Source organism: Haplochromis burtoni, unplaced genomic scaffold (genome assembly GCF_018398535.1).
Source record: "Haplochromis burtoni strain Fernald_Lab_line unplaced genomic scaffold, NCSU_Asbu1 Contig_16, whole genome shotgun sequence".
NCBI classification, from domain to species: Eukaryota; Metazoa; Chordata; class Actinopteri; order Cichliformes; family Cichlidae; genus Haplochromis; species Haplochromis burtoni.
Window position 1 is genome coordinate 796,836 of NW_024582377.1, and position 22,194 is coordinate 819,029.

The 22,194-nt window shown below is 38.6% G+C and overlaps 3 protein-coding genes across 4 annotated transcripts in view; 2 read left to right on the forward strand and 1 right to left on the reverse strand.

Annotated features, from left to right (window-relative positions):
- The window catches only part of ppm1aa (protein phosphatase, Mg2+/Mn2+ dependent, 1Aa), a gene marked incomplete in the record, with an annotated part of 17,237 nt that extends 8,256 nt beyond the window's left edge, over positions 1–8,981 (reverse strand). Inside the window, 5 exon segments of the mRNA XM_005916664.3 lie at positions 3,806–3,863; positions 3,985–4,096; positions 6,599–6,716; positions 6,817–7,670; positions 8,568–8,981. Coding sequence (XP_005916726.1) covers positions 3,806–3,863; positions 3,985–4,096; positions 6,599–6,716; positions 6,817–7,653 — 1,125 coding nt within the window.
- A 2,573-nt stretch (positions 8,982–11,554) lies between these two features.
- Positions 11,555–16,053, forward strand: dhrs7 (dehydrogenase/reductase (SDR family) member 7). Its single transcript, XM_005916677.2, has 7 exons — positions 11,555–11,976; positions 12,608–12,760; positions 12,919–13,025; positions 13,199–13,438; positions 13,610–13,732; positions 13,833–14,048; positions 15,771–16,053. Exons 1-7 carry the CDS (start codon positions 11,847–11,849, stop codon positions 15,810–15,812), a joined length of 1,011 nt encoding a protein of 336 aa, XP_005916739.1. The 5' UTR covers positions 11,555–11,846; the 3' UTR covers positions 15,813–16,053.
- A 122-nt stretch (positions 16,054–16,175) lies between these two features.
- Positions 16,176–22,112, forward strand: LOC102305938 (dehydrogenase/reductase SDR family member 7). 2 transcript variants are annotated; one of them, XM_005916676.2, is made up of 7 exons: positions 16,176–17,284; positions 18,568–18,720; positions 18,944–19,050; positions 20,130–20,369; positions 20,488–20,610; positions 20,692–20,904; positions 21,768–22,112. In XM_005916676.2, exons 1-7 carry the CDS (start codon positions 17,134–17,136, stop codon positions 21,807–21,809), a joined length of 1,029 nt encoding a protein of 342 aa, XP_005916738.1. In that variant the 5' UTR covers positions 16,176–17,133; the 3' UTR covers positions 21,810–22,112. The 2 variants fall into 2 exon arrangements, with proteins under 2 accessions (XP_005916738.1, XP_042074125.1); XM_042218191.1 differs by having other exon boundaries at positions 20,692–22,112.
- Positions 22,113–22,194: the final 82 nt, after the last annotated feature.

A 22,194-nucleotide genomic window follows, 5' to 3' on the forward strand; every position in this document is an offset into this window, starting at 1 on the left:
AAAGTACACTGCAAAGCATACAAGAAAAAAGTTTCCACTAAAAGTTGGAAACACCAAACTTGTTTCATAACTTGAAGCACTGTCGAATACAACCAGGCTATGAAGGTACTTGAGGAAGAGATGCTAACAGCTCATAATTTGTGACCGAAAAGTAAACAAATGACTCAACCATACATCACTGGAGCACCCTCTAATTTGCACTCTATATGACGGGAAGAGCAAAATGATGGATGGAATTCACTGATTAGGGTTTCTCAATGGAAAAGCAGAGCTTTAAGAAGCTGACTAAAAAGCTCAACCAATTCAACTTAAGTCAATTATGTGGCAATATTATTCAGCCTCCTAAAGGGTTTCAAGGTTAAGTTACTTTAGTTATTGTGCAAGTGTTAAGCAGTTTTGTTATTGCTTTTACTAACGATATCCATGGCAACTCATCTGCTAGTCATTTAAAACAAGAGAAAAATATTTGACTCATCAACTAGTCCACTTTAAATGGACAAAGGTAAACATTGCCCAAACAATTATTTCTCATGTATGGTAGGAACTACATGAAACTTTAATTCATAGTCCTATAAAACCACATTTCAAGTGTCTTACATGTGTTGCACTTTGGAAACATCGACAGATAACATTTTTGAACTCGCAATTTCCAATGTACACTAATAAAATAATAAAAATACACTATCTGAATTTGATGTGTATTTATGTAGTCATGCAAATCCTTGACGTTGCATAAAATTTTCATAAAAACCACCACATAGGGTGCGTCCTATGAGATATTTTTTATATATCTCCATTGTTGCACCATGATCCTGGATCCTGCTGCAACAATAAAAACACTCTTCTGTATTTTTTTTTCCTATATTGTCAAGGATATTATTACAAACTTCCTCACCATCCTTACTCTCTAACATGACTACTAGCAGGTTCAATTAAAAGGCCCTAATGGAACACTCAACTCCTCAAACTTTGTTATATTTTATTTTGCTATAGTTTATAATATTAGAATGTTCAATTGCAGATCTTAGTCTTCATAAAGGTTGACATCAAACAGTGAAAATTTTCAGTCAAATCATAGTTAGCCTGTATATGAAAAATTAAGAGACAGGATTTTTTTTTTTGAGAGCTTCAAACTGATGGCTGTTGAACAAAAAAATAAATGTTTTAAAAAAAACACTGAATATTAGCAGTTTGGATCACGACCACAAGGATGACTTAAACAAAGAACATAAGCTACATGAGCTATAATAAAAAATCTCTTTAAATAAGAAATTTATCTTTAAAAAAAAAAAAAAAAAATCAGTGTGAATATCAGAAACAAATTCAATACATGAAAGCATAAAAAGAAAAAAAATAAATCAGGAGGCTGTTTGCATGCAGTTAACTGATTGTCATCTTCAAGAAACTAGTTTGAGATTATTTGAGCTTTTTCACATGATACGTTATCTTGCTGGCTACACTACCGTCATTAAAGCGGTGGACATCAGTAAAAATGCTAAACTGGCTGTGGTGTTTAAACAATGCTCGGGTTCATCTTAAGGCACCCAAAAGGTGCCAAATAAATATCCCCAAACCATTATGTCAACAGCAGCAGCCTGAATCGTTGATACAAAGCAGGAGAGATCCGTGCTTTCGTGTTTTTTTAAAATTGCTGAATTCTCACCTACCATCTGATTATTGCAACATTGTTGCAGGAGAATCATCAGACCAGACAACGTTTTTGTCCAGTTTTGGTGAGCCTGTGTGAGTTAAAGCTTCAGTTACCCATTCTTAGCTGACTTGAGTGGCACATGGTGTGGTCTTTAGGTCTTCAACAGCAGTATGGGGTCATATTGCTGTTGAAAACCTGTGCCATGGTTTGAGGTGCCACCTTTGTCCTAAGTGGGGGGTTTTTTGAGTTGCTGTTACCTTCTTATCAGTTCATTCTCCTCTGATTTCTGGCATCAACAATGCATTTTCACCCAGAGAAACTGGTGCGCATATTTTCTCTCTGACCATTCTCTGTAAACTTTGAAGATGATTATGTGGGAAGATGACAGTAGATCTGCAATTTCATAAATGCTCAGTTGCAGCCATGCGACTGATTAGACATTTACATTAACAGGTGTACCTAATAAAGTGGCTGACAGTGCATATTTTCCTTTAAGACATAATAAATTACCTCCCACGTAAGCCTATATGACTTTATTATATTTAGAAGTGTGAAATAATGTGTTATAGTTACTGCTGAAGTTTAGTATCACTGTATTTTTTCCCATCAGATTTGGCAGTGTCACAGTATGAACCTGGCACAGGTTTCCAAAGAGTCACTTAGTCCATAGGTTCATCATGTCTCTATTTTCTCACTGTTCTGTAGTGACAGAGGTTTATTCAGGTGCTAGCAGACCATTTTGCTACCAGCCAGCTAACCCTACCCAGCATGCCATTTGGCAGTGTAATTATGTAAATGTATAATCATTGTGTTATAAAATGATGGGGCAGTTAACCTGGTCCACTCTCAATCCATTCTATGCAGCACTCTTTATGACCAATCATATTAAATTTTGCAGTGCTACAGTAGTTTAGCTGCATCTCAACAATTGATCAGTATAGGCATACATGAAAAAAGACAAGATATTAAAATGGGTATAATTACAATTTTACAATCTATCAAACAAATCTAACAACACACAGCAACATTAGAGTTGCTTAACACAAGGAGTGACGGTCTTTGGGAGGCCAGGACAGACCTCAGATTTTATCTTCATCAACTTTGTCCCCCTTGGAACATTACTGGTGGTATCCCTCGTTTCTCTTCTCTGAAATGACTGGTTTCTGTCATATCTCAGGCCTATTTCTAAAATGACGTGGAACCTGTTCTAATGATTGTTAAACCACATCTTTATCGATAAATATTGAGGTGCGAAAACTCGTCATTGAGGGTACCCGGGGGGTGGGGGGTAATTTTGTAAATAATCTAAGTTAACTTCACATCTTCCTCCCTGAGTTTTGAATACATCTGTATACAACTGCAATGATAACAAGTTGTGAAGATCTTAAAGTGCAAATAGCACCAAAGGTGATCTATTCCCTTAAAAAAAAGCTTGAACGAACAAAGTGTAGAATGTCACTTTAAGTTGACTGTAACAGTTTCTAAGAAGCCTAGTGCCCTCTGAACACAGAAATCTTTGTGTAAACTGGTTGGAAAAACAAATCTCCATTTAATCAATTAGCAAAAGTGAGTCAAAAGGTTTGAGGGGGGTTTTTTTTGAAGAAATTACCAGTGAAAGTAAATTAAGTAATTAAAAAACCTTCCTTACACAAACATGAAATACAGGAACCAGAGGACAAGTTTTACTGTCAAGGACAAGATGATGTGCACTAATACGTGTAGCTGACTCAATGAGCCTATTTGATAAAAGGCACAATATCTGAGTGGACAGGGGCAAAAGCTCTGAGTCCTGTTTGTATGAAAAGGACTTATGAGAAATGTTCATTTTGAATCAGTTTGAAGAGAACCATTTTTATGCCATACTTATTAGTGACTTCTTTTTTAGTTCAGTTGCATTAATTGGTGAAATTAGCTCATGGTTTGTTTGTTTTAGTTAAGATAAACATTGATGACAATTGTCTGAACTGCTTGAGTCAATCCATATTTTTTTCTCCCCTTACTGCATTTTGAAAAAGATCTCTTGGCAATATCATTGTTTTACCTTTCTGAATATTTATAGCATGCATGGGATTAGTACAAGTGTGTTTAAAGAAAACAGAAGCATGCATACTTCAAAGAAAGCACATCTGCAGGAAGTTAAAGCAAAATACTTACTGTGTCATCACTTCGATACGGGATAAGTTTGTTGTACACTGCTTCAATAACACTTCGTCTGAGGGGGAAGGCAAAAAAAAAAATCAATGCTAGTTTTCATTCAAAATGAAAAAATATATACATATGACACCCAGTGTCACAATAGCATAGTTTCCATTCTAACCACAAATATCACTTACTTGCTCGCCAGCTCCCCACCAGGAGGAAGGTTAGGGATGCTCTCAGATGCTAACGTCCGCATCACGTGGACCAAATCCGGGACACCTTCATCCCCGTGCTTTTTGATTATCTCTGTTGGAAAACACAATTTGATTCGATTACAGCTCTGTTTAAACAACACCAGAATACTTCTAAAAATACACAATTGATATGAGCAATTAAAATATTATATATCCATGTGTACAAGGAGGATAACAAACTAACAAGATTAATATTATCCAATTTAGACCAAATCACAGTTGTTTAAGTGTGAATATATGTAAAATAAAAGCTTTGTCATAGTAATACTTCTTCCCTGATGTAACACAGAGGCCACAAAACGGTCATCGCAACTAAATAAAATATTGCTAACTTTGATGCTTACTTTTAATAGTAAGCGTAGAAAAAAATTAAATAAGCCTACTTTCATCTATTACATTCAGCCTAAGCTTTGCACAAAATATAAATATAATAGAATATAAATTATGTTTGTCTCTGCCTTCTGCTCTTAATGACATTACTAGGGTATCAACCACAAAAGACAATCATCTTTTATTATTACTGGTCCTGGACTTCTATGAGCATCTTATAGGAATTCACAGTCAATTTTGTTTAAGGAGCAAATGTAACGGCTATGTAAGTAACTCTTCAGAAATACAAAGTTACGTCATGTTAGATATATTAATTAGAGATATAACAACTGGCAACCAGACAAGTTCATTCTACCATCTAAAACTGAAAGGCTATCATTAAAATTTGGTAACATGGGCAGTGACGATATTTACTTTGGAGTTTGTTTTGCTTTAAGCGCATCTAAAATTTCTCTACATGCAGCTGCTAAGCCACAAGACAACACAGAGAAAGCAGGGGAGGCAACAAAGACAAATAAAACAGGAGGTGAAACAAAAAAGATAAAGACATCTATCCTTTTTTGTTCCTTTTTAGCTGAGTGGTTAGTCTGGTTGAGAAGAACTAAGCCCTGTGTAAATAATGTATAAAGCTGTTGTAACTATGCTAGCGAGTACAAAACTTTACCGGGATTTCTTATATGACCCAAAGCAGCTTCTTTTCACAGAACCTTTAGGCAGTAGCCCGGAAAGTGAAGAAGAAATAAGTACAAGGCATTTTCCTAAAATCCAGGTTTTATTATTATTATTATTATTATTATTATTATTATTATTATACCCGTTCCTGCGCGATGAATGGGACGCAACAACAGGTATAACCTCAACCAGCAATTGCTACTTTTCTTTTTTTTTTTTAATTCTACAAAATAGTAATGAAGCATCAACTGATGCTCAAACAGAACAACATAAGCCCAGGCAGGAATCATGCCAACAGGTGGTACACCAATGGTGATGGTGTAGCTGGCAGCACTTGCCTGTTTTTTTACCTTTAATTGCCACTGGGATACTACATTGGTGGACTGGGACCAAATTTGAATCTCGACTGCAATTTCACCAACAGTGACAACAAAATAACTGGATAAACTGACTATTCTTTTGCATTTGTTTTCACTGCAAAACTCATCTTTTTTATTGTCTTTGTTATAAATCAGACGCTCCTATTTAATTTGTGGCTGTGCATTTTTAACCCCTGTCTAAAAGCTCAAGGTTATTACTGAGTTTATAGTCAAGGCAACACAATGAGAGCCCTCAGTCAACAATCTATTTCAAAGTTAGTAAAAGTCCCAAGGTTTCCATAGTTGATCCTATGGCTGGATTACCATTTCCTGCAGGTGCTTTGCACTACAGGTATTTTAGAATCCCTCCCCTGGTATGTTTTAAGTATCAGGCAACAGTCTCCCTGTTGCCAACCAAGGCCACTGCCACCTGTGACTCTGTTCGACCCCATCTGCACACACAAACACCCCGTAGTGGATGCAAAAAGACAGGGACTGATAGTTGCCCTTTTGATATCATCTTTATGGACACCATAAATCACTTACTAAACTATTATCAGATGAACCTCCACCACTTCCAACTTTTCAAAAATGCATTTGTTTCTCCATAGTGTAGTGGTTAAAGCATCTGCTTAACATGCAAAATATCTTCAGTTGAAAACCAGGCTGTTAATTTAAATCTTGCCTGGGAAAAACTTACTTTACCTGTCAGCAACACCCTTCATGAAGTTTCACACCCTGTTTTACACTTAAAAGTTTTCTGGGGGGTTTTTGGTTTTGTTTTTTTAATCTAAAGGTTGAATACTTCCAGAACATTATGGGGTAAAAAGGAAATGATGATCACTGGCAGCATTTGAGAGACTTGACATCACTAGTAAGATATTGTTTTATTGATACATGTGCAAGATGCGCAAATAAACTTAAGATGTCAATGGCAGTCTCACTGTAATCAATGAATTTGAAGTCCTTCATTTGGTGTTTCAATGCTTCATTATCCAGTATGATTCAAATATCTACCTTAAATATATCAGATATTTAAGACCCAATCTACAGACATTACAAACAAAACACTTCCTGTTTTTGCTCTTTGATTTTGCATTTTTCATTGCCTCTAAATATAAGTAAGATATATGAGCATTTGTAAACTTAATGTTTTACTCTATAATAATGTCAACCAAAAGTGCTTTTACTACCTTCTACTCTGGCCTCCAGATATTTGTCCAGCTCAGCTTCTCGTTTCACTGCTTCTGAAGATACCTTTGGGGCCCCAGGAAAGCAGACTAGCACAACACTCATATTGTCCCGGCTTCCCTGCAAAGAAATCAAAGATAACAAACAAGAATTTATGTAAATCAACCATTGTACCAAACAGTTCAACAAAGTGTCAGAAGAGGGTTTGTTGATGGTATACCTTGTACAAGCAGGTGTCAACAATTTCATTGCTGACTTTTTCAAGATCATCCGTAACCTCTAGCCTTGACCTCACAAAGTCACACAGTTCTTCATTGGCCATGACATCCCAGATGCCATCACAAGCTAATATAATGAATTCATCTTCCCCCTCGCTTCTCTCTATTGCATAAACTTCAGGCTCTGGAGAAACAAGCTGCTCTGTCGGGCCTTTTCCATGCACACATTTGTAGTCGAAGTCTCCCAGAGCACGGGACACTGCTAGGGACCCATTAACTCGCTGGATCATGACTGAGCCACCGGCGTTCTGGATCCTTTCCTTTTCCAGTGGGTTGCTAGGTTTGTGATCCTGTGTGAAGAAGTGCACAGTGCCGCCCCGGCTGAGGAGCCCACGCGAGTCGCCGCAGTTGATGAAGTAGATATGGCTTGGAGAAATCATTACCCCCACTGCAGTGGAGCCACTTCTGTCCACACCGTGCTTCTTCTCGGAGATGGTTCGCATGTGTTCGTCAATCTGCAAGAACCCAGTGCGGATACCATTCTTCACGCTGTCCACACAGGGGTCATCCTGAAGAGCACTCTGGAAGTCTGAGTTGCTGGTGATGTGCTCCAGCAGGTGCTCACAGCAGTACTTGGCCACCTGAGAGCCAGCATGCCCATCATAAACAGCGAAGAATGACCACAGGTCGAGACCATGAGAGAGACCAATTACCGCTGTGTGTGCATCCTCCATCTCAACCCTCCAACCCTGCATGCTGCTCAGCCCATACCTCAGGTTGTTACCTTCACCATGGGAATTATACTTTTCCATCTTTGGTTTGTCCAGAAATGCACCCATTGTGTCCCTTTAAAAGCCTGTAACACAAAAGAAATGACAAATTCGTTGATTAAGAAAGTGCAGTCCAATCAAAGCCCCAATTTGGAAACTAAAACAATACATGTTGTCTAATTATGACAATGTGAAAACATAAAACGAGTACAAATCTGACTAATTTTCTGAAAAAGAGTTTTCTAAGAAATAACCAGAAAGAGGCACTAATTCTATCAATAAACTAACAGCACGTCTTAGATCCATTTGTGGCAAAAGATTAACATCTTGGAGTTGAGTTCAGCCCCTACTAGTCTAAAAATAGTAGACTTGTGTGCACATTTTGGCCACACATTAGGAACACTGCTGGTGTAGATCAGACTGAAACGCCCTCAGGCCAGTGGCTGTCTAGAGTTTACCAATAAATGTAACGAAACGTTTTAAGTTATTTACTTTCATTTTGATAGTCCACTAAGCCACTGTGACCTCCGCAATGCAGACCACTTCACCATACTAGCTACCTGGGGTAGTAAAGAGTTGCAGCTACACGCCTGTAGCGCTAGCCCCAGCTAGCAGACTCGATAACAATCACAAGACATAAAATCGGTCAAAACCAACTCTAACGCTGTAATGAACTAGTTTACACCATAGTCACGTTTATTAAGGCTCAATAATGCTGCTGGGTTTAGTGAGAAACTTTGCTCTGCAGCCAGTACCGACTACAACTGAAATAAACAAACAGCCTAGCCTACTTACGGGCCTTGACCCTTGTCTCTCACAGCTAACTGACAGGCCTCCCTCCCTGCCGTGGTGCGCTAATATAATATTGAGGCAGGCAAAGCCCTTGGCCTTGCTAATTGCTACATGCTAACACAGCTAAGAACTACGGCTGCCCAATGTTCCTCAACAGCTGCTGGCTACAAAGTAAACATTTAATGACTTACCAAATACCAAAATACTAGTCGACACCAGCGGAAGATACAACAGGGACGATGACCGACTGGCCGCAGTTCGCACCAGAGAGGGTACACCGACGAAACTAGGGGGTTTACGGCGGTTTAGCTAAGGTAGCTAGCCAGTTAGCAGCGAGCAATCGTCACTCAAGATTCGGTGCATATAAATTGTGTAGGTGCGGAGATCCCTCTTTGCGTACGTCCGTGATGCATTACATTATCTCAGCTGGCGAGAATATTCAAACGGATTTTCTCGTGGCTTTTTGGGGAGTGGCCGGAGGTTTATGCGGCCAAGCCAGGGGAAGGGAAGCTGAAACGTCTGCCCCAGCCTCTCCACTTGACAGCCTGACAACTTGCTAGCTAACGTTAGCCTGAGCGGCACGGAGCGACGGAGACAGGACCCGGATGTTGCAGGTTGCGCATTCGAAAACATGACATCATTCCTAAAGATCTGTGGCTGGCTGCTCCAGCTGCTACATAGAAACATGCTCGAAAAGCATGTATACCACAACACGGGCTTCCAAATCTGATATAAACAAGCCCGTACAAAATGACAATTAATTCAGTGCAATCCTGCAAACGGGCTGCATAAGTGCTTCTGTCAAAATATGTCGTTATTGCACAAATTCCTGCTTCTTGTGCAATTTCAGTCTGTAGAAGGGAAATGTGGCACAGTTAATGTTGACCATTGCTTGATTTTTGTTTTTATTAATTTTAATTTATTTTATTTTACCCCCCTCCCCCCGCCATGTTCTCCAGCGCCACCAATAGGTCGAATTATAGGTGTGTTTATGCACTTGAATCGCTTGCTTTATTCATTTATTTATTTATTTATGTTATTATAATCATTTACAACTGGAAGGTTTCCACCACATTCCTACAGCAAATTATAAACAATTATAAAGGTTAACATGCATGCATAAATTGTTATGTTTAGCTGTTAAGTATAATTCGTGAGGTCTGTCCAAAAAGTTAGGTTACAATATATGTAATCATAAAAATGAGTGAAATCTTTTTCTTATTTGATTTGTTGTTCCAAAGAATTTTCGAGGAAATTTATAACCTATAATATGTGCAACCACAAAACAAATGAGTTCTACTTTTCAGATGATTCCTGTGAAAAAGTTTATTTTTCATTGACATTTAGCAATCATTTAGATGTACATGTTTCTGGGATTATATATTACATAATATTTTATCTGCAATTCATTATTTTGTTTTATATGTAGTATCTAAAACGTAAGAACCGAAACTTTATGGCAACTGGCATCTATAAACAAAACATTCCCATAAAACTTCCCACGATAGTTTTATTTTGCTGCTGTAGAAACATAAACTAGTCTGATTCACCGAGTGTTTCTTTGAGGTCAGTCACTGTCATACTGTATTTTTTACAGAAGCGGGTTTCCTAAAAAGCTGACAAGTTTTTGCTGGGTATATTTGTAACAGAGGATCTTTAGGCCAAGTCTCATAAAAGTTAAATGAGATGACACAGAGGTTGTGTGTGGCATTGCTCGCTCTTCTGTAACAGGCTTTCAAACCCAGTATCCAAAAGCCTGTGGGTAGAAGATGACCACCATCTGCACCATTTTTACTGTGGACAGTTAGGGGAGGACTTTCTCTAATAGATTGAATTGACTTTGCTGTCCCAACAGGAAATCTTTTCAATATATCATAACATAATACCAATATTTACTTTGTTTGTTTGCTTTTTTTTTATTACTGAGTTCCTTGTTATATTATAATCAGCTTTTTAAATGTCATTTGTTATTTTATTTTCTGATTTTTGTTTCTTAAGCTCATTCATTTTATATTGTTTGACATTTTTATTTTCATGTAAATTTATATTCTTGAGTATTTTACCTTATAGCTATTTTTGTTTTGTCATGTTGTATTATGTCATACTGAGCTATTCTATTTAATTTAAGCAATTCTGTCTTAGGTTACAGCTGCTCTAGCATAATTTCCCTTCTGGGATGAATACTGTAGTATCTTATCTTAAATGCCCTTTAACCTTGCTGAGTTGCTAGACTCCCTTATCATCGCTGTAGCTTTAATGGTTGACAGTTCTTTAAATGAGCATGGTATTTACATGGATGCAGGGGTCTCGAAAGTTAAGATGTAATCAAGAGGAACTGAGCAATACATGAATCAATGTAACATGTCATGATCCATTTACTCTGAAGGGTCTGTTTGGTAAAAATGAGATATTATTTAAAGAAAAATTAAAAGATATGTTATGAAAATGAGTTAAAATGTATTACATTTACACTAGACATCCATGAGCCAAAATGTGTCCAGTGTACTAAGCAATCAAAATTAAGTGCATTGTGTCTAACTGCACTCGGCCAGTAAAATAACCACCACATGCATGTTTTTCAGTTTGGAGTGTTTCTAAACCCATTAAATCCAACATGAAAATAACACTGTGCTCAGTTAGTTAAACTAGTCAAGATCACAGTTTTTATACTATGCAAATCCGTCCTGCATCAGGCTTGCATAAATCAATGACCGGGGGGATATAGGTTATTTTAATAATAATAATAATAACAGATAATAGATGGATATAGGTTACTTTAAAATGAAATACAACATGCAAAACTGCATATCGCTAATGCCTCATACTGGGAAAACGTGTGTTTGCTTGTATTACTGAAATATATCCCCTCATCTTACTTACTGCCATACTATACTTACATATCTTACTGTCTTGGAGCAACTGTGACCACATAATTTCCTCAGGGATTAGTAAAGTATTGTGAGTCTGATTCTGTTCCATTAAATCCTCTCTCATCTAAACTCAGGGCTGGGTTTGGGTTTTGTGTTTTTTTGTTTTTTTGTTTTTTTGGAGACTCGCCAGGTTCTGCAGGACACTGTGTAACAGCTGTGGTTCAAGTTCGTTATTGCAAAAGATAACTGTTATACTGTTATGCAACCTGGAGAAGAGCGATAGATAGGAAGAAGCACGTTTATTTCTGAAGATTTAATTTTGAAAATAAAGCGGAAGTGACGTAGACATCCTTTAACTTAGTTTTGGTTGTAGCTATGGGGTTAGGGTTACTGCTTCATTATTGCAAACATTTTAAGAGATACTTATTATTCTTAACATCTTAACAGATACTCTGACCTGTAACTATCGTAAAATGCTTCGACCGTAAGTAGACACCGTTCGCACATGCGTGGTACCGATCGGATTTCCGGTACGGATCGGGTAGTGACAAGCCACTTTAAAAGTATACGCGTGTCCTGTAGCCCACTTGCTTCCACCAAATGGACTGCTGGATTGTGTCTGCTCTCAGCTGGTTTATACCAGTTTATTTACTCATCCATTTACTCTGCTTCCTTTTCGCGGATGCAGACTTCACTCTCCTCTGGGCAAGTCTAGCGGGGCACAAGCCAGGTGAGTCAAACGAAACACACCACATGTTGTCCTCACCTTCTTGTTTATAACGAAGGGAATCCGTCCTATGAGGGGACAAGCACGGGTAACCTCTCTGTTTGTGATTGATCGGTTGAACTGTCAAAGAACAATAAGTTGATTTTATAAGGCTTCGTCTTCAACTCAGATTGACCTCTGAACTCTTTAACGGCAAAACGTCATTTGCGTTTAGAAGATAATGTGTGCCATGCTAACTTTACTCTGATGTGAGTCTCAGCAGAACACACAGCTTCTTATATTATATAGACATGTAATCATACAACAAATTCCGTATAATGTTACAATATGCACTTAATAATTTCTCTGTATGAATGTCAAAAGTCTTCCATTTTAGTGCACTGGAACATTTTCTGAACAGTGACCACAGGTAGTCAACAAAAGTACTAAAGGCAAAACTATCCAAGAGTTCAAGAGTCTTCTGTGAAAAAGATAAAATAAGTAATAATAATTTTGGTGAAAGTAAGAGCATACAATAAGAGTGCCGTATTCAGTTAAAACAAAATCAGGCAATCTTTATGACTCCTCTGTTGCTAACTGCTAAGTGTCGTAAAAGAAATTCGCCTTGTTGACTGTTGTGGTTTGTGTCAACCAGAGAGGAAGCTGAAAGGGCTGGTGGTGTGGATCACTGGAGCATCCAGTGGTATTGGAGAAGAGCTGGCCTACCAGCTGGCAAAGTGCGGCTCACGTCTCATCCTGTCTGCCCGCCGTGAGGATGAGCTACACAGAGTGAAACGCCATTGCTTAGGTAAGATCAATTAAAATGATGTTGTTATGTATTCAACATCCGTGCTTTAACTTTTTACCTCTTCAGTCAGTTCAGTTGCAACTGGGCATTAGCTTGATTTCAGTTCAGTGTTACTTGCTTGTGATCAGCTGAATCATTTTTATTCTTTTATTTTCAAGAGACCTCAGACCTTAAGGATGACGATGTTCTTGTTCTTCCCCTTGATTTGCTGGAGAGGACATCACACGAGGAAAGAACAAAAACAGTTATTCGCTACTTTGGGCATGTAAGGCTGCTCCAGGTGTTCTTAGTTTCATTACCACATTAATATATACATTAATATGACGCCTACAACTTATTTAAAAGATACTGGTTTTAAACCAGGAATCAAACAATGACCAAATTAAAATTTTATTTCACCAGATTGTTATTTGGTGTTATTTTTTCATCCCTCATCAGATTGATATACTCATTAACAATGGCGGTCGAAGTCAGCGCTCTCTGTTCTTGGAAACCAGCGTGGATGTGTGCCAGGGCTTGATGGAGCTCAACTTCTTAGGTACAGTCTCTCTAACCAAGCAAGTGCTGCCTCACATGACGCAGCGAGGCAGGGGGAGCATCGTGACTGTCAGCAGCCTAGTCGGCCTCGCCGGGGCGCCTCTTGCAACAGGATACTGTGCCACCAAGCATGCTCTTCAGGTGATGCGATTTCTCATGACTCTGTGGTTTGAATTTAACTCATTTAATGTAATTGAATGTTTCTGCATCTCGTCTAAACTTAGCATTAGTTATATATGGGGAACAAAGAAAGGGAAAAAAAAAATATTACCGGTCCCAACTGGGTAAGTGGTGTTGCTGTATTTTCCACAGGGATTTTTCAATGCCCTTCGACCTGAGCTGACTGATTATCCAAAGATACTAATTAGCATGGTGTGCCCAGGGCCAGTCCAATCACAGATCATCAGCAACGTCTTCACAGAGGAGCTAAACAAGGTAATGCATTTTATTTGCTGTTTCGATTTCACATTTGTGACATAAGTGCTTTTTGAGAACGTTTGCTTTCAGTAACCATTTTTCCTTCCATTACGTAAAGCCTGTGGCATCAGTTGGAAGCCAGGAACACAAAATGCCAACAAGTCGCTGTGTGCATCTAATGCTAGTGGGAATCGCCAATGGTGTCAAGGAGATGTGGATTGCACAGCAGCCCTTCCTCCTGTTTTACTACGCCTGGCAGTATGCTCCTACGTTTGCCTGGTTCATCACAGACCTGCTGGGAAGGAAGAGAGTTCAGAATTTTAAAGCTGGTGTGGTACGTACATAATATGCACAGGGTGTATGTAAAAGATGGGTGTAGCCACCAAGACATCATGCCTTGGCCTCCGGATTCGGAATTCTGAAGGCATCATGTTGATTTTTTTTTTTTTTTTTTTTGGCGCCAAAAGTGAACATATTTAAATCAGAGGGTGAGGATATTGGCTCAAGTTAGCAACATGCTAATTAGTGCTAAATAGCAGACTAATAAAACTAATGCACAAACTGACAGGCTGTACATAATAGCAGGGGATATTAAGCAGCACAGACCCAGTTAAGAGGTCCAGTTCAGCTCCCCGTGTCTGTAAACCTGTCAGTCAAAGCGTTCAAACCCCCAAATTTCAGCTTGATAAACAGGCAGAGCAAAACATGTTATGAGGGGAAACGGGCTATAGAGACTTTGCTGTAGATGTGTTTTTTCATGCCTGAGCTTGGTTATTGGGTACATAAAAGGTTGATGAGGCCATTGCATGTCATCCATTAGTTTCTGGAGTCTGCACTCAAGCATTTTTGATGCAACCATGTTTTCTTATATTTATATATAAATTAATATCCATCCATCCATTCGCATCCGCTTATCCTGTTCAGGGTCGCGGGCGGCGCTGGAGCCTATCCCAGATGTCATAATATAAAGCACAAAATCTAAAACTTGTGTCTTATATTGTAGGGTAAAGACCACACAATAATAGATCCTATCTTCTTGCCCTGGTTATGCAGTTGAGCCTTATTTGTGTCCTTTTCACTCCCTGTCATTTAAGTGTGTGAGAATTTTAAAAATGTCTATAGCTCATACATAGAGTCCAGACCTGCTTTAATTCTTCATGGCATAGATTTAACAAGGTGCTGGAAACATTCCTCAGAGATTTTGGTCCATAGTCACATGACAGCACCACACAGTTACTACACATTTATTGGCTACACATCCATGAGGTGACTCTCTGGAGTCCACCAAATCTCAAAAGTGCTCTATTTGGGTTAGGATTCAATGATTCAATTTTTCCAGAGTTCTGTTGTGCAACTTTGGTGAGCTTGTCTGAATTGTAGCCTCAGTTTCCTGTTCTAAGCTGACAAGAAATGGCACCCGGTGTGGTCTCCCTATTGTGTCAATGGGGCATTTTCACCCGAAGAACTGCAGCTCACTGCATATTTTCTCTTTTTCAAACAGTTTCTGAAATACGCTTACCAGCTACATTCATACATCTGCTGCATTCAAAGTTACTCTAATCACTTTTCTGCCTCATTCTAATGGTCTGTTTGAACCTCAGCAGGTCATCTGAATCTTCTTTACGTGCCTAAACTCATTGAGTTTGCTACCTTGTGATTGGATGGTTAGATATTTATGTTACTGATCAGCTGACTAAAGTGGCCAGTGAGTGTAATTATGTCAGTATTTAACGGAGAGGGAGGAGAATGCATATAAATTGCACACTGGACCTTAAATATAAAGAGGTTAATTTACAGAAAGGTCATTTTGCAGCTGGGTGGCCGTTGCTTCAGAAGGATCATTTTGAAACAGAAAGAGCCTAAAAAAACATGAATAGCATAACAGTGAAATCCCTGCCTATAAAGCTCGTCATCTTGTGACCACCTTGAGAATTTTTTTTTTTAAGATGTACAAATATTAACAGCATGTCTATTTGGACGTTTTCCCTTAAATTATTTTGATTTGATTCAGGGAAGTAGAAAATCAGTGCTGACAGCTGCACTCTTCCTTTTGCAGGATGCAGACTCTGCATACTTCACTAAACCAAAGACCTCCTGAAAGCTGCGTCCTCAGGAAGAAACACTTCAATGTGTTCCTAAAGTTGGACTTTGGATTTTTTTTTCCATCCAGAAGGAAGAATTCAAGGACATGACTGTTTAAAAGCTCAGTTTAAAAGCTCTTCTTGTCTCAGACGTAGTCTGTTTTTCCCTTGGGTTTTTTTTTTTTTTTTTTTGGCCTAAAGAATGATTACAGATTTGAATGACCTTTTGGATGACTAATAAAGTTTACTTCAAATTTTCTTTTGGGCCAGGTTGTTTAATGAAATATTAAACTGCTGGTTGATGAGCGATTTTATTGTAAGCATATGAAAGATTAGAGGACTTAGAAAATTTACACTTCCTTTAAAGGGACAAGTAAAATTATCAACACAACATCACACCAAACACTATGCAGATACAGCAAGACCCAATCCAATGCACGTCTTCATAGAAGCTTAAAAATCCTTGTGAGGTTATTCTTTCACAAATCTTCTTGTAGGAGTCTTTGGAATCACGCTTGGGCACTCATACTCAGACTTCACCTGAATAACCAACCGTCTAATGAAATAACGTTCTTAATAGCCCACCAGTTTTGTCCAGGCCCTGGAATCACAATTTTAATGTGATGAGACTAAGTCTCAATTTTAGCTGTTTCTAAATCATGGTGAATTTACTGACAGTCACCTGTTTGTGTTTCATGCACTTTGCAGCTTCAGTTTTAATTATATATATTTTTAACATGTTTCTGAGACACAGAAAAACAACAACCACTATGTAAGTTTCAAAGACTTTTGAAATTGGTGTAAATTCTTGACCCTTATTCTTCATAACCTCTGAAATTCTTTGTGGCAAGCTTGATATCAACTTCCTTCCTATTGGTGTCAAGATTGACTCATAGTTTAAAAAAAAAAAAAAAAAGGCCTCAAAGACTAACTTCTTACAATGAGCAATTTGATGACACTTTGGTGCATTTTCAAGCATGATGGAAAACCATGTCTCTAGGCTAAAGTAATATTTAAATGGTTCAAATATCATCAAATTAACATTTTGGATCCATACACAAGAAATATGATACATTTGGTCTTTTGGGGTAAAAAGTGGGAACCCACAAGTTAATCAGCTTTGAACTCTAACAAGGCGGGAATGGATCCCAATCAGCCGAGAAACCACAGAGTGTTTTAAAAATTATGAAGAAGAAGAATAAAGACTTTAAATATCGCTCTCTAGGTTTAAATTTGAAAATACTAGAGAGGAAGTGATTACACAAGTGGTTACACTTTAACCACCTCTCATTATAGGTTGCGGTGTAGTTACTTAAATCATAAGTTTGTTGGTTGTGCATGTGTGTTGTTTTACAAGGAATGGAGTCCTGCACTGTATCTGCACTGAGCTGCTTCATAGCATTTTGTTTACTTGTCTGTTTAATTGGCTTCATTTTCGCGGATGCAGACTTCACTCTGCTTTGGGCAAGTCTGACAGGGCAAAGGCCAGGTGAGTGAAACGACCACCCCCCAGCACTGTGAGAAGTTTCTTATTAATAAAGAAGGGGCTCAGATTTGTGATCAAATGTGTATCTCTGCAAATGTTGGGGACAGTAAAAATTAAAAATAAAAAAACGTTAGGCTAAGTTTATAAGTCTAACTGACCCTGGCAAATTTTGGAAGAGATCATACATTTTTCTCTTATCAATTATTCACAAATGTTTTCATATCAGGGAGCAGTGGCAGTCAGAGGAGGCCTCCTCAGAGCCTGTTGATGTTACTAAGTGCAAAGTTATCCTAAAGGGAAAGCACAGACTGTCTGTCAGCCAAGGGTTTGTTTTATTAAGTAAATGTGTTTCTGTTTAGAACAATCTTTGATAGCAATGCGGTGATTTTTGTGAAGCTGAAATGTGATACCTTAAAGAGGGAAGTTGTGCCCAAGGATCACTGTTAAGGACAACAGTTACAGAGAGCTAAATTAGACTGAAAACCTGCACTGAGACCTGAAGTGTGAATTCATTCTGTACTGTGCTGTACTGAAGGGGATAAAACCGGGATTATACTGTACCATTATAACTAGGCCTGCCATGTTAATGTGTAAGCAGGAGTTTGATGTTGTAGCTAGTCAAATATAGGTCAAACTTTAACTATTTTTATGCTGTTAGATAGTTTTGTAAGGAGCACTTTAGTCTTCACCATAATTAGAAAGTAAAGCATGATGCATAGAGTATCATTAAAACTTACAGGAATCTGGCCTCTTGTACTTGAGTGTAACCAGTGGTTTCCAACTTGCTTTAAACTTTCTTTATTTCCATTCATGAAGACATCTCTTGATTTGACAGCTTAGCAATGATACACCTATCTCTTCGAGAGTTCTCTTGACTTGTTTAGATGTTACTGAAGGGAAAAAAGGAAAGGATACTGTGACCAGCCACTTTAGTTTTCATCTGTGGTCTTTCAGGCCTTTTTGGTATTTTTGAGATGGCCATCCTTCCATGTACACCCTGGACAATTTCAAATCAACAGTTAACCTAACCCCACTAATTGCATGTTTTTGACTTGTGGAGGGAAGCTTCAGTACCTGGAGAGAACCCATGCAAACATGGGCAGAACATGCAAACTCCACACAGAAAGGCCCCCACCAGATGGTGGAGTGAAACTTTATTTCCTTTTTACCGATGTACCAGATTATGGATTTGGCTGCTCCTTAGGTTTTTGCTATCTCTCTGAAAGTTTATAAAGACCAAAGAACTGTAGCAGGAAATGTTGACTGTTGTGATTTGTGTCAACCAGAGAGGAAGCTGAAAGGGCTGGTGGTGTGGATCACTGGAGCATCCAGCGGTATTGGAGAAGAGCTGGCCTACCAGCTGGCAAAGTGCGGCTCACGTCTCATCCTGTCTGCCCGCCGTGAGGATGAGCTACACAGAGTGAAACGCCATTGCTTAGGTAAGATAAATTGTTTTAAATTGTCAAATTATATCAAAGTAAAGTAGATTCCAGCCAAAAGAAACCCACTTAATGTGAAGGAACACTTAAGCTTGGGTACATGGACGTATATGGAGTATAACACATTAATAACATGCTAGGTTTCCATATGATGTCAGTTATAGTTTGTTCAGTTTTACTCAAAAGTGACTAAATGAATGCTTTTTGTCCTTTATTCTTTAAGAGACCTCTGAACTTAAGGATGAGGATATTCTTGTTCTTCCACTTGATTTGCTGGAGAGGAGGTCACATGAGACAAAAACAAAAACTGTGATTGGGTACTTTGGACACGTAAGCTCACTGCAGTTGCTCATAGTTTCATGAATTTTTTTGTTGTAGCATTAACAACTCATCTATAACATTCAAATACTGGGTTTGATTTACATAATAGAGACCACCTTTGTCTTATTTTAAAGACATCCTTTAATGGATGGTTGGTTTCACTTCACTTTGTGGATGTAGTTTAATTTTTCATTATTCAAGTCATTTTCTAAGAACCTGTGACAGTGTGTAAATTAAAGACTTTTTACTTTAACAAGGTGTAGAAAACCGGAAAATGTATGCCATACATGAAAAAGGGCTAAGGTAAAATATAGCAAAACGTATTTCCAGCTTTTACTGCAAAACCTTCCTTTTGTAGCACATGCAGAAGTCAGTTTGGAACCAGCATCCAAAATCTGTATCCTTCAGCATTAATGGTGTGCTGTCACAGATATGCTTGTTACCTATGCTGTGTGCACCAATGCAGCCCCAGATGCTGACCTTTGGACTTGGTTCTCACAGTAAGCTTGGTTGTCTGTCTCCTTTTCTAGCCCGGACCATGTGTGGCACCCACGATTTCCAGGAACTATTTTCAAATTTGGATTGATCAAACTGCAGTTATTAAATCCCCCTGTTAGCTGTGACATGTTCCACCACTTTTAAAGCCTAACACTGTTGTGCCCCTTTTACAAAAGCAGATCTACTGAGATGTATTCCAGCAGTCATCATCTGATCAGAGCCTTTTAACTGTTATTTTAAAACCACATGCACCATCTCTTCTGAGGTTGTAAACTCTCAGATAGCTACTCTGTTTTAAATGTCTGCTGAAAACAATGTTTTTTCTCCATAAACATTCACCCTTACAATTGTGATAGTTTTGATGAGACATGTGTCCTCTATTCAATAATAATAAAAAGACTAAAGCTTCCACTGAAACTAATAAAAACGAAACTAAAACTAAACATTTTCGCACAAAAAAAAACTAAACTGAAACAACAAAATCCACTCTGAAAACTAACTGAATCAAAATAAAAACAAATTAGAAAGTACAAAACTATAGGTAACTGAAATAAATGAGATTTCAGATGTTCTTTTCTATCCCTCATCAGATTGATATCCTCATTAACAATGGCGGTCGAAGTCAGCGCTCTCTGTTCTTGGAAACCAGCGTGGATGTGTGCCAGGCCTTGATGGAGCTCAACTTCTTCGGTACGGTCTCTCTAACCAAGCAGGTGCTGCCTCACATGACGCAGCGAGGCATGGGGAGCATCGTGACTGTCAGCAGCCTCTTTGGCCTTACCGCTGCGCCTCTTGCAACAGGTGCCTCTGCTAGCAAGCATGCACTTCAGGTGATGAGATTTCAGAAAGGAGATTATGACTTTTTTATTTCTCTTAATTCTTTTCAACTAAATGTATTAGTTGTTGGCTTGTGGGAACAGATCTGGATCTCTGCTGTATTATCCACAGGGTTTCTTTAATTCCCTTCGAACTGAGCTGACTGACTATCCAAAAATACTAATTAGCACAGTGTGTCCAGGGCCCGTCCAATCACAAATCGCCAAAAATGCCTTTACAGCAGAAATAAACAAGGTATTTTTTTAGTTGATATGCCTAATATAACCATTTCAAAGCTATGTTTTAAGTAACAAGTTTTCCTCTCATTACTTCAAGCCTCCACCCACAGTTGGACATCTGAAGAGGATGCCAACAGATCGCTGTGTGCGTTTAATGCTAGTGGGAATTTCCAATGGTGTCAAGGAGATGTGGATCTCTCAGCAGCCCATGCTCCTGCTTTACTACACCTGGCAGTATGCGCCCACATTCGCCTGGTCCGTGTCCGACAGGTTGGGCAGAAAATGGGTGCAGAATTTCAAAGCTGGTCGGGTAGGTACAGAAAGTTTTTATGGTGCAAAATTCCCTTGTAGATATATTATTTACACATTAGTGTACGTCTGAGAAATTCAAACATCACCATATTTTTACCAAATACTCTGATCAATATGAGTATATATTTGGGCTTTATGAGTTAGTAAAAACCTTTTTTCATAATATTTGTTTTACACATTTTGACTTGGTCAGGAGCATGCAGGTGAACATGCAGCTTTTTTCCACTTTACTTGGGGCACATCAGATGCTGCCATTTCTTTCTGCAACATTTGTGCTGCTGCAGTATTCTGCAAGGTTAGCTGTGCTAGATTAGACCTGAGACTGGTGGGTTCTCACTGTGTGAACAGGCTGAAAATACTTGAATAAAGTTGAACTATGTGTGCAGCGCTGTCTCTTAACAGCTGGGAGGCTCTAGCTTCTACTGACCTTGGTTGAGTCTAATAAGAAGAAGGCAGTGTCTAGGGTATGACAGTGAGCATGACTACTTCCCCCTGGTGCTGACTGGATAACTGACTGACCAGTGTGTCTGGTGGCCTCTGCTGGACAGTGACAGCTGAGGGCCATGCAGAAAGGTCATGCCACTACTGGCTAGCCATTGTGGATTCACTTGCTTGGGATGGAGGAGGATCATTTTGGGACCAAAAGAAAAAGAGGAAACACTATAAAGACTTACAGAATCTAAACATTCCTCTACAGTGAAATAGTTGGGCAATGTAAGGGGCATGCTTGTGACCAATAAAGTATCTCAAGATTTACAGATGTTAACATGATATATATTCAGACAATTTTCAACCTTGAATAAAAGAATTTTTCATTTTTGGTGCAAATCAAGTGCTGACAGTTAGCGTCTTCTTTTGTAGGATGCAGACTCTGCAAACTTGACTAAACCGAAGACCTCCTGAAAATCACATCCTCAAGAGGAAATTGCATTCCTAATGTTGGACTTTGTATTTTTTTTCTCCTTTTTTCAAAATTTCTGCTTTCATGTCATGTCACCTTGGGATGGCTGTTGCGGGCGATAAACTGGCGATGTATAAATGAAATTGAATTGAGTCTTGAAGTAAATATTTAGAGACATAACTGGTTTGAAAGCTCCGTGCCCTCTTCCTATCTTAAATGAAATGTTTGTAACCAATAATCAACTTGTGGTACACAGCCTTGAAGAATGGACAACAAGCTATAAAGACTATATTAAGAATGGCAATGTTTCTGCAACGACCCTTTAAATGCCTACAAAAATTGAGTTATGTTCAGTTTTCTCTATCCCGGCAAGTTTGTTTAATGAAA

Excerpts from the sequence above, each read along its gene's own strand:
- dhrs7 (XM_005916677.2), top strand. The coding sequence starts at position 11,847 with ATGGACTGCTGGATTGTGTCTGCTCTCAGCTGGTTTATACCAGTTTAT. Across the intron at positions 12,761-12,918 it reads AGTGAAACGCCATTGCTTAG|AGACCTCAGACCTTAAGGAT; the intron begins GTAAGATCAATT and ends TTTATTTTCAAG. Across the intron at positions 13,439-13,609 it reads CCACCAAGCATGCTCTTCAG|GGATTTTTCAATGCCCTTCG; the intron begins GTGATGCGATTT and ends TATTTTCCACAG.
- LOC102305938 (XM_042218191.1), top strand. The coding sequence starts at position 17,134 with ATGTGTGTTGTTTTACAAGGAATGGAGTCCTGCACTGTATCTGCACTG. Across the intron at positions 18,721-18,943 it reads AGTGAAACGCCATTGCTTAG|AGACCTCTGAACTTAAGGAT; the intron begins GTAAGATAAATT and ends TTATTCTTTAAG. Across the intron at positions 20,370-20,487 it reads CTAGCAAGCATGCACTTCAG|GGTTTCTTTAATTCCCTTCG; the intron begins GTGATGAGATTT and ends TATTATCCACAG.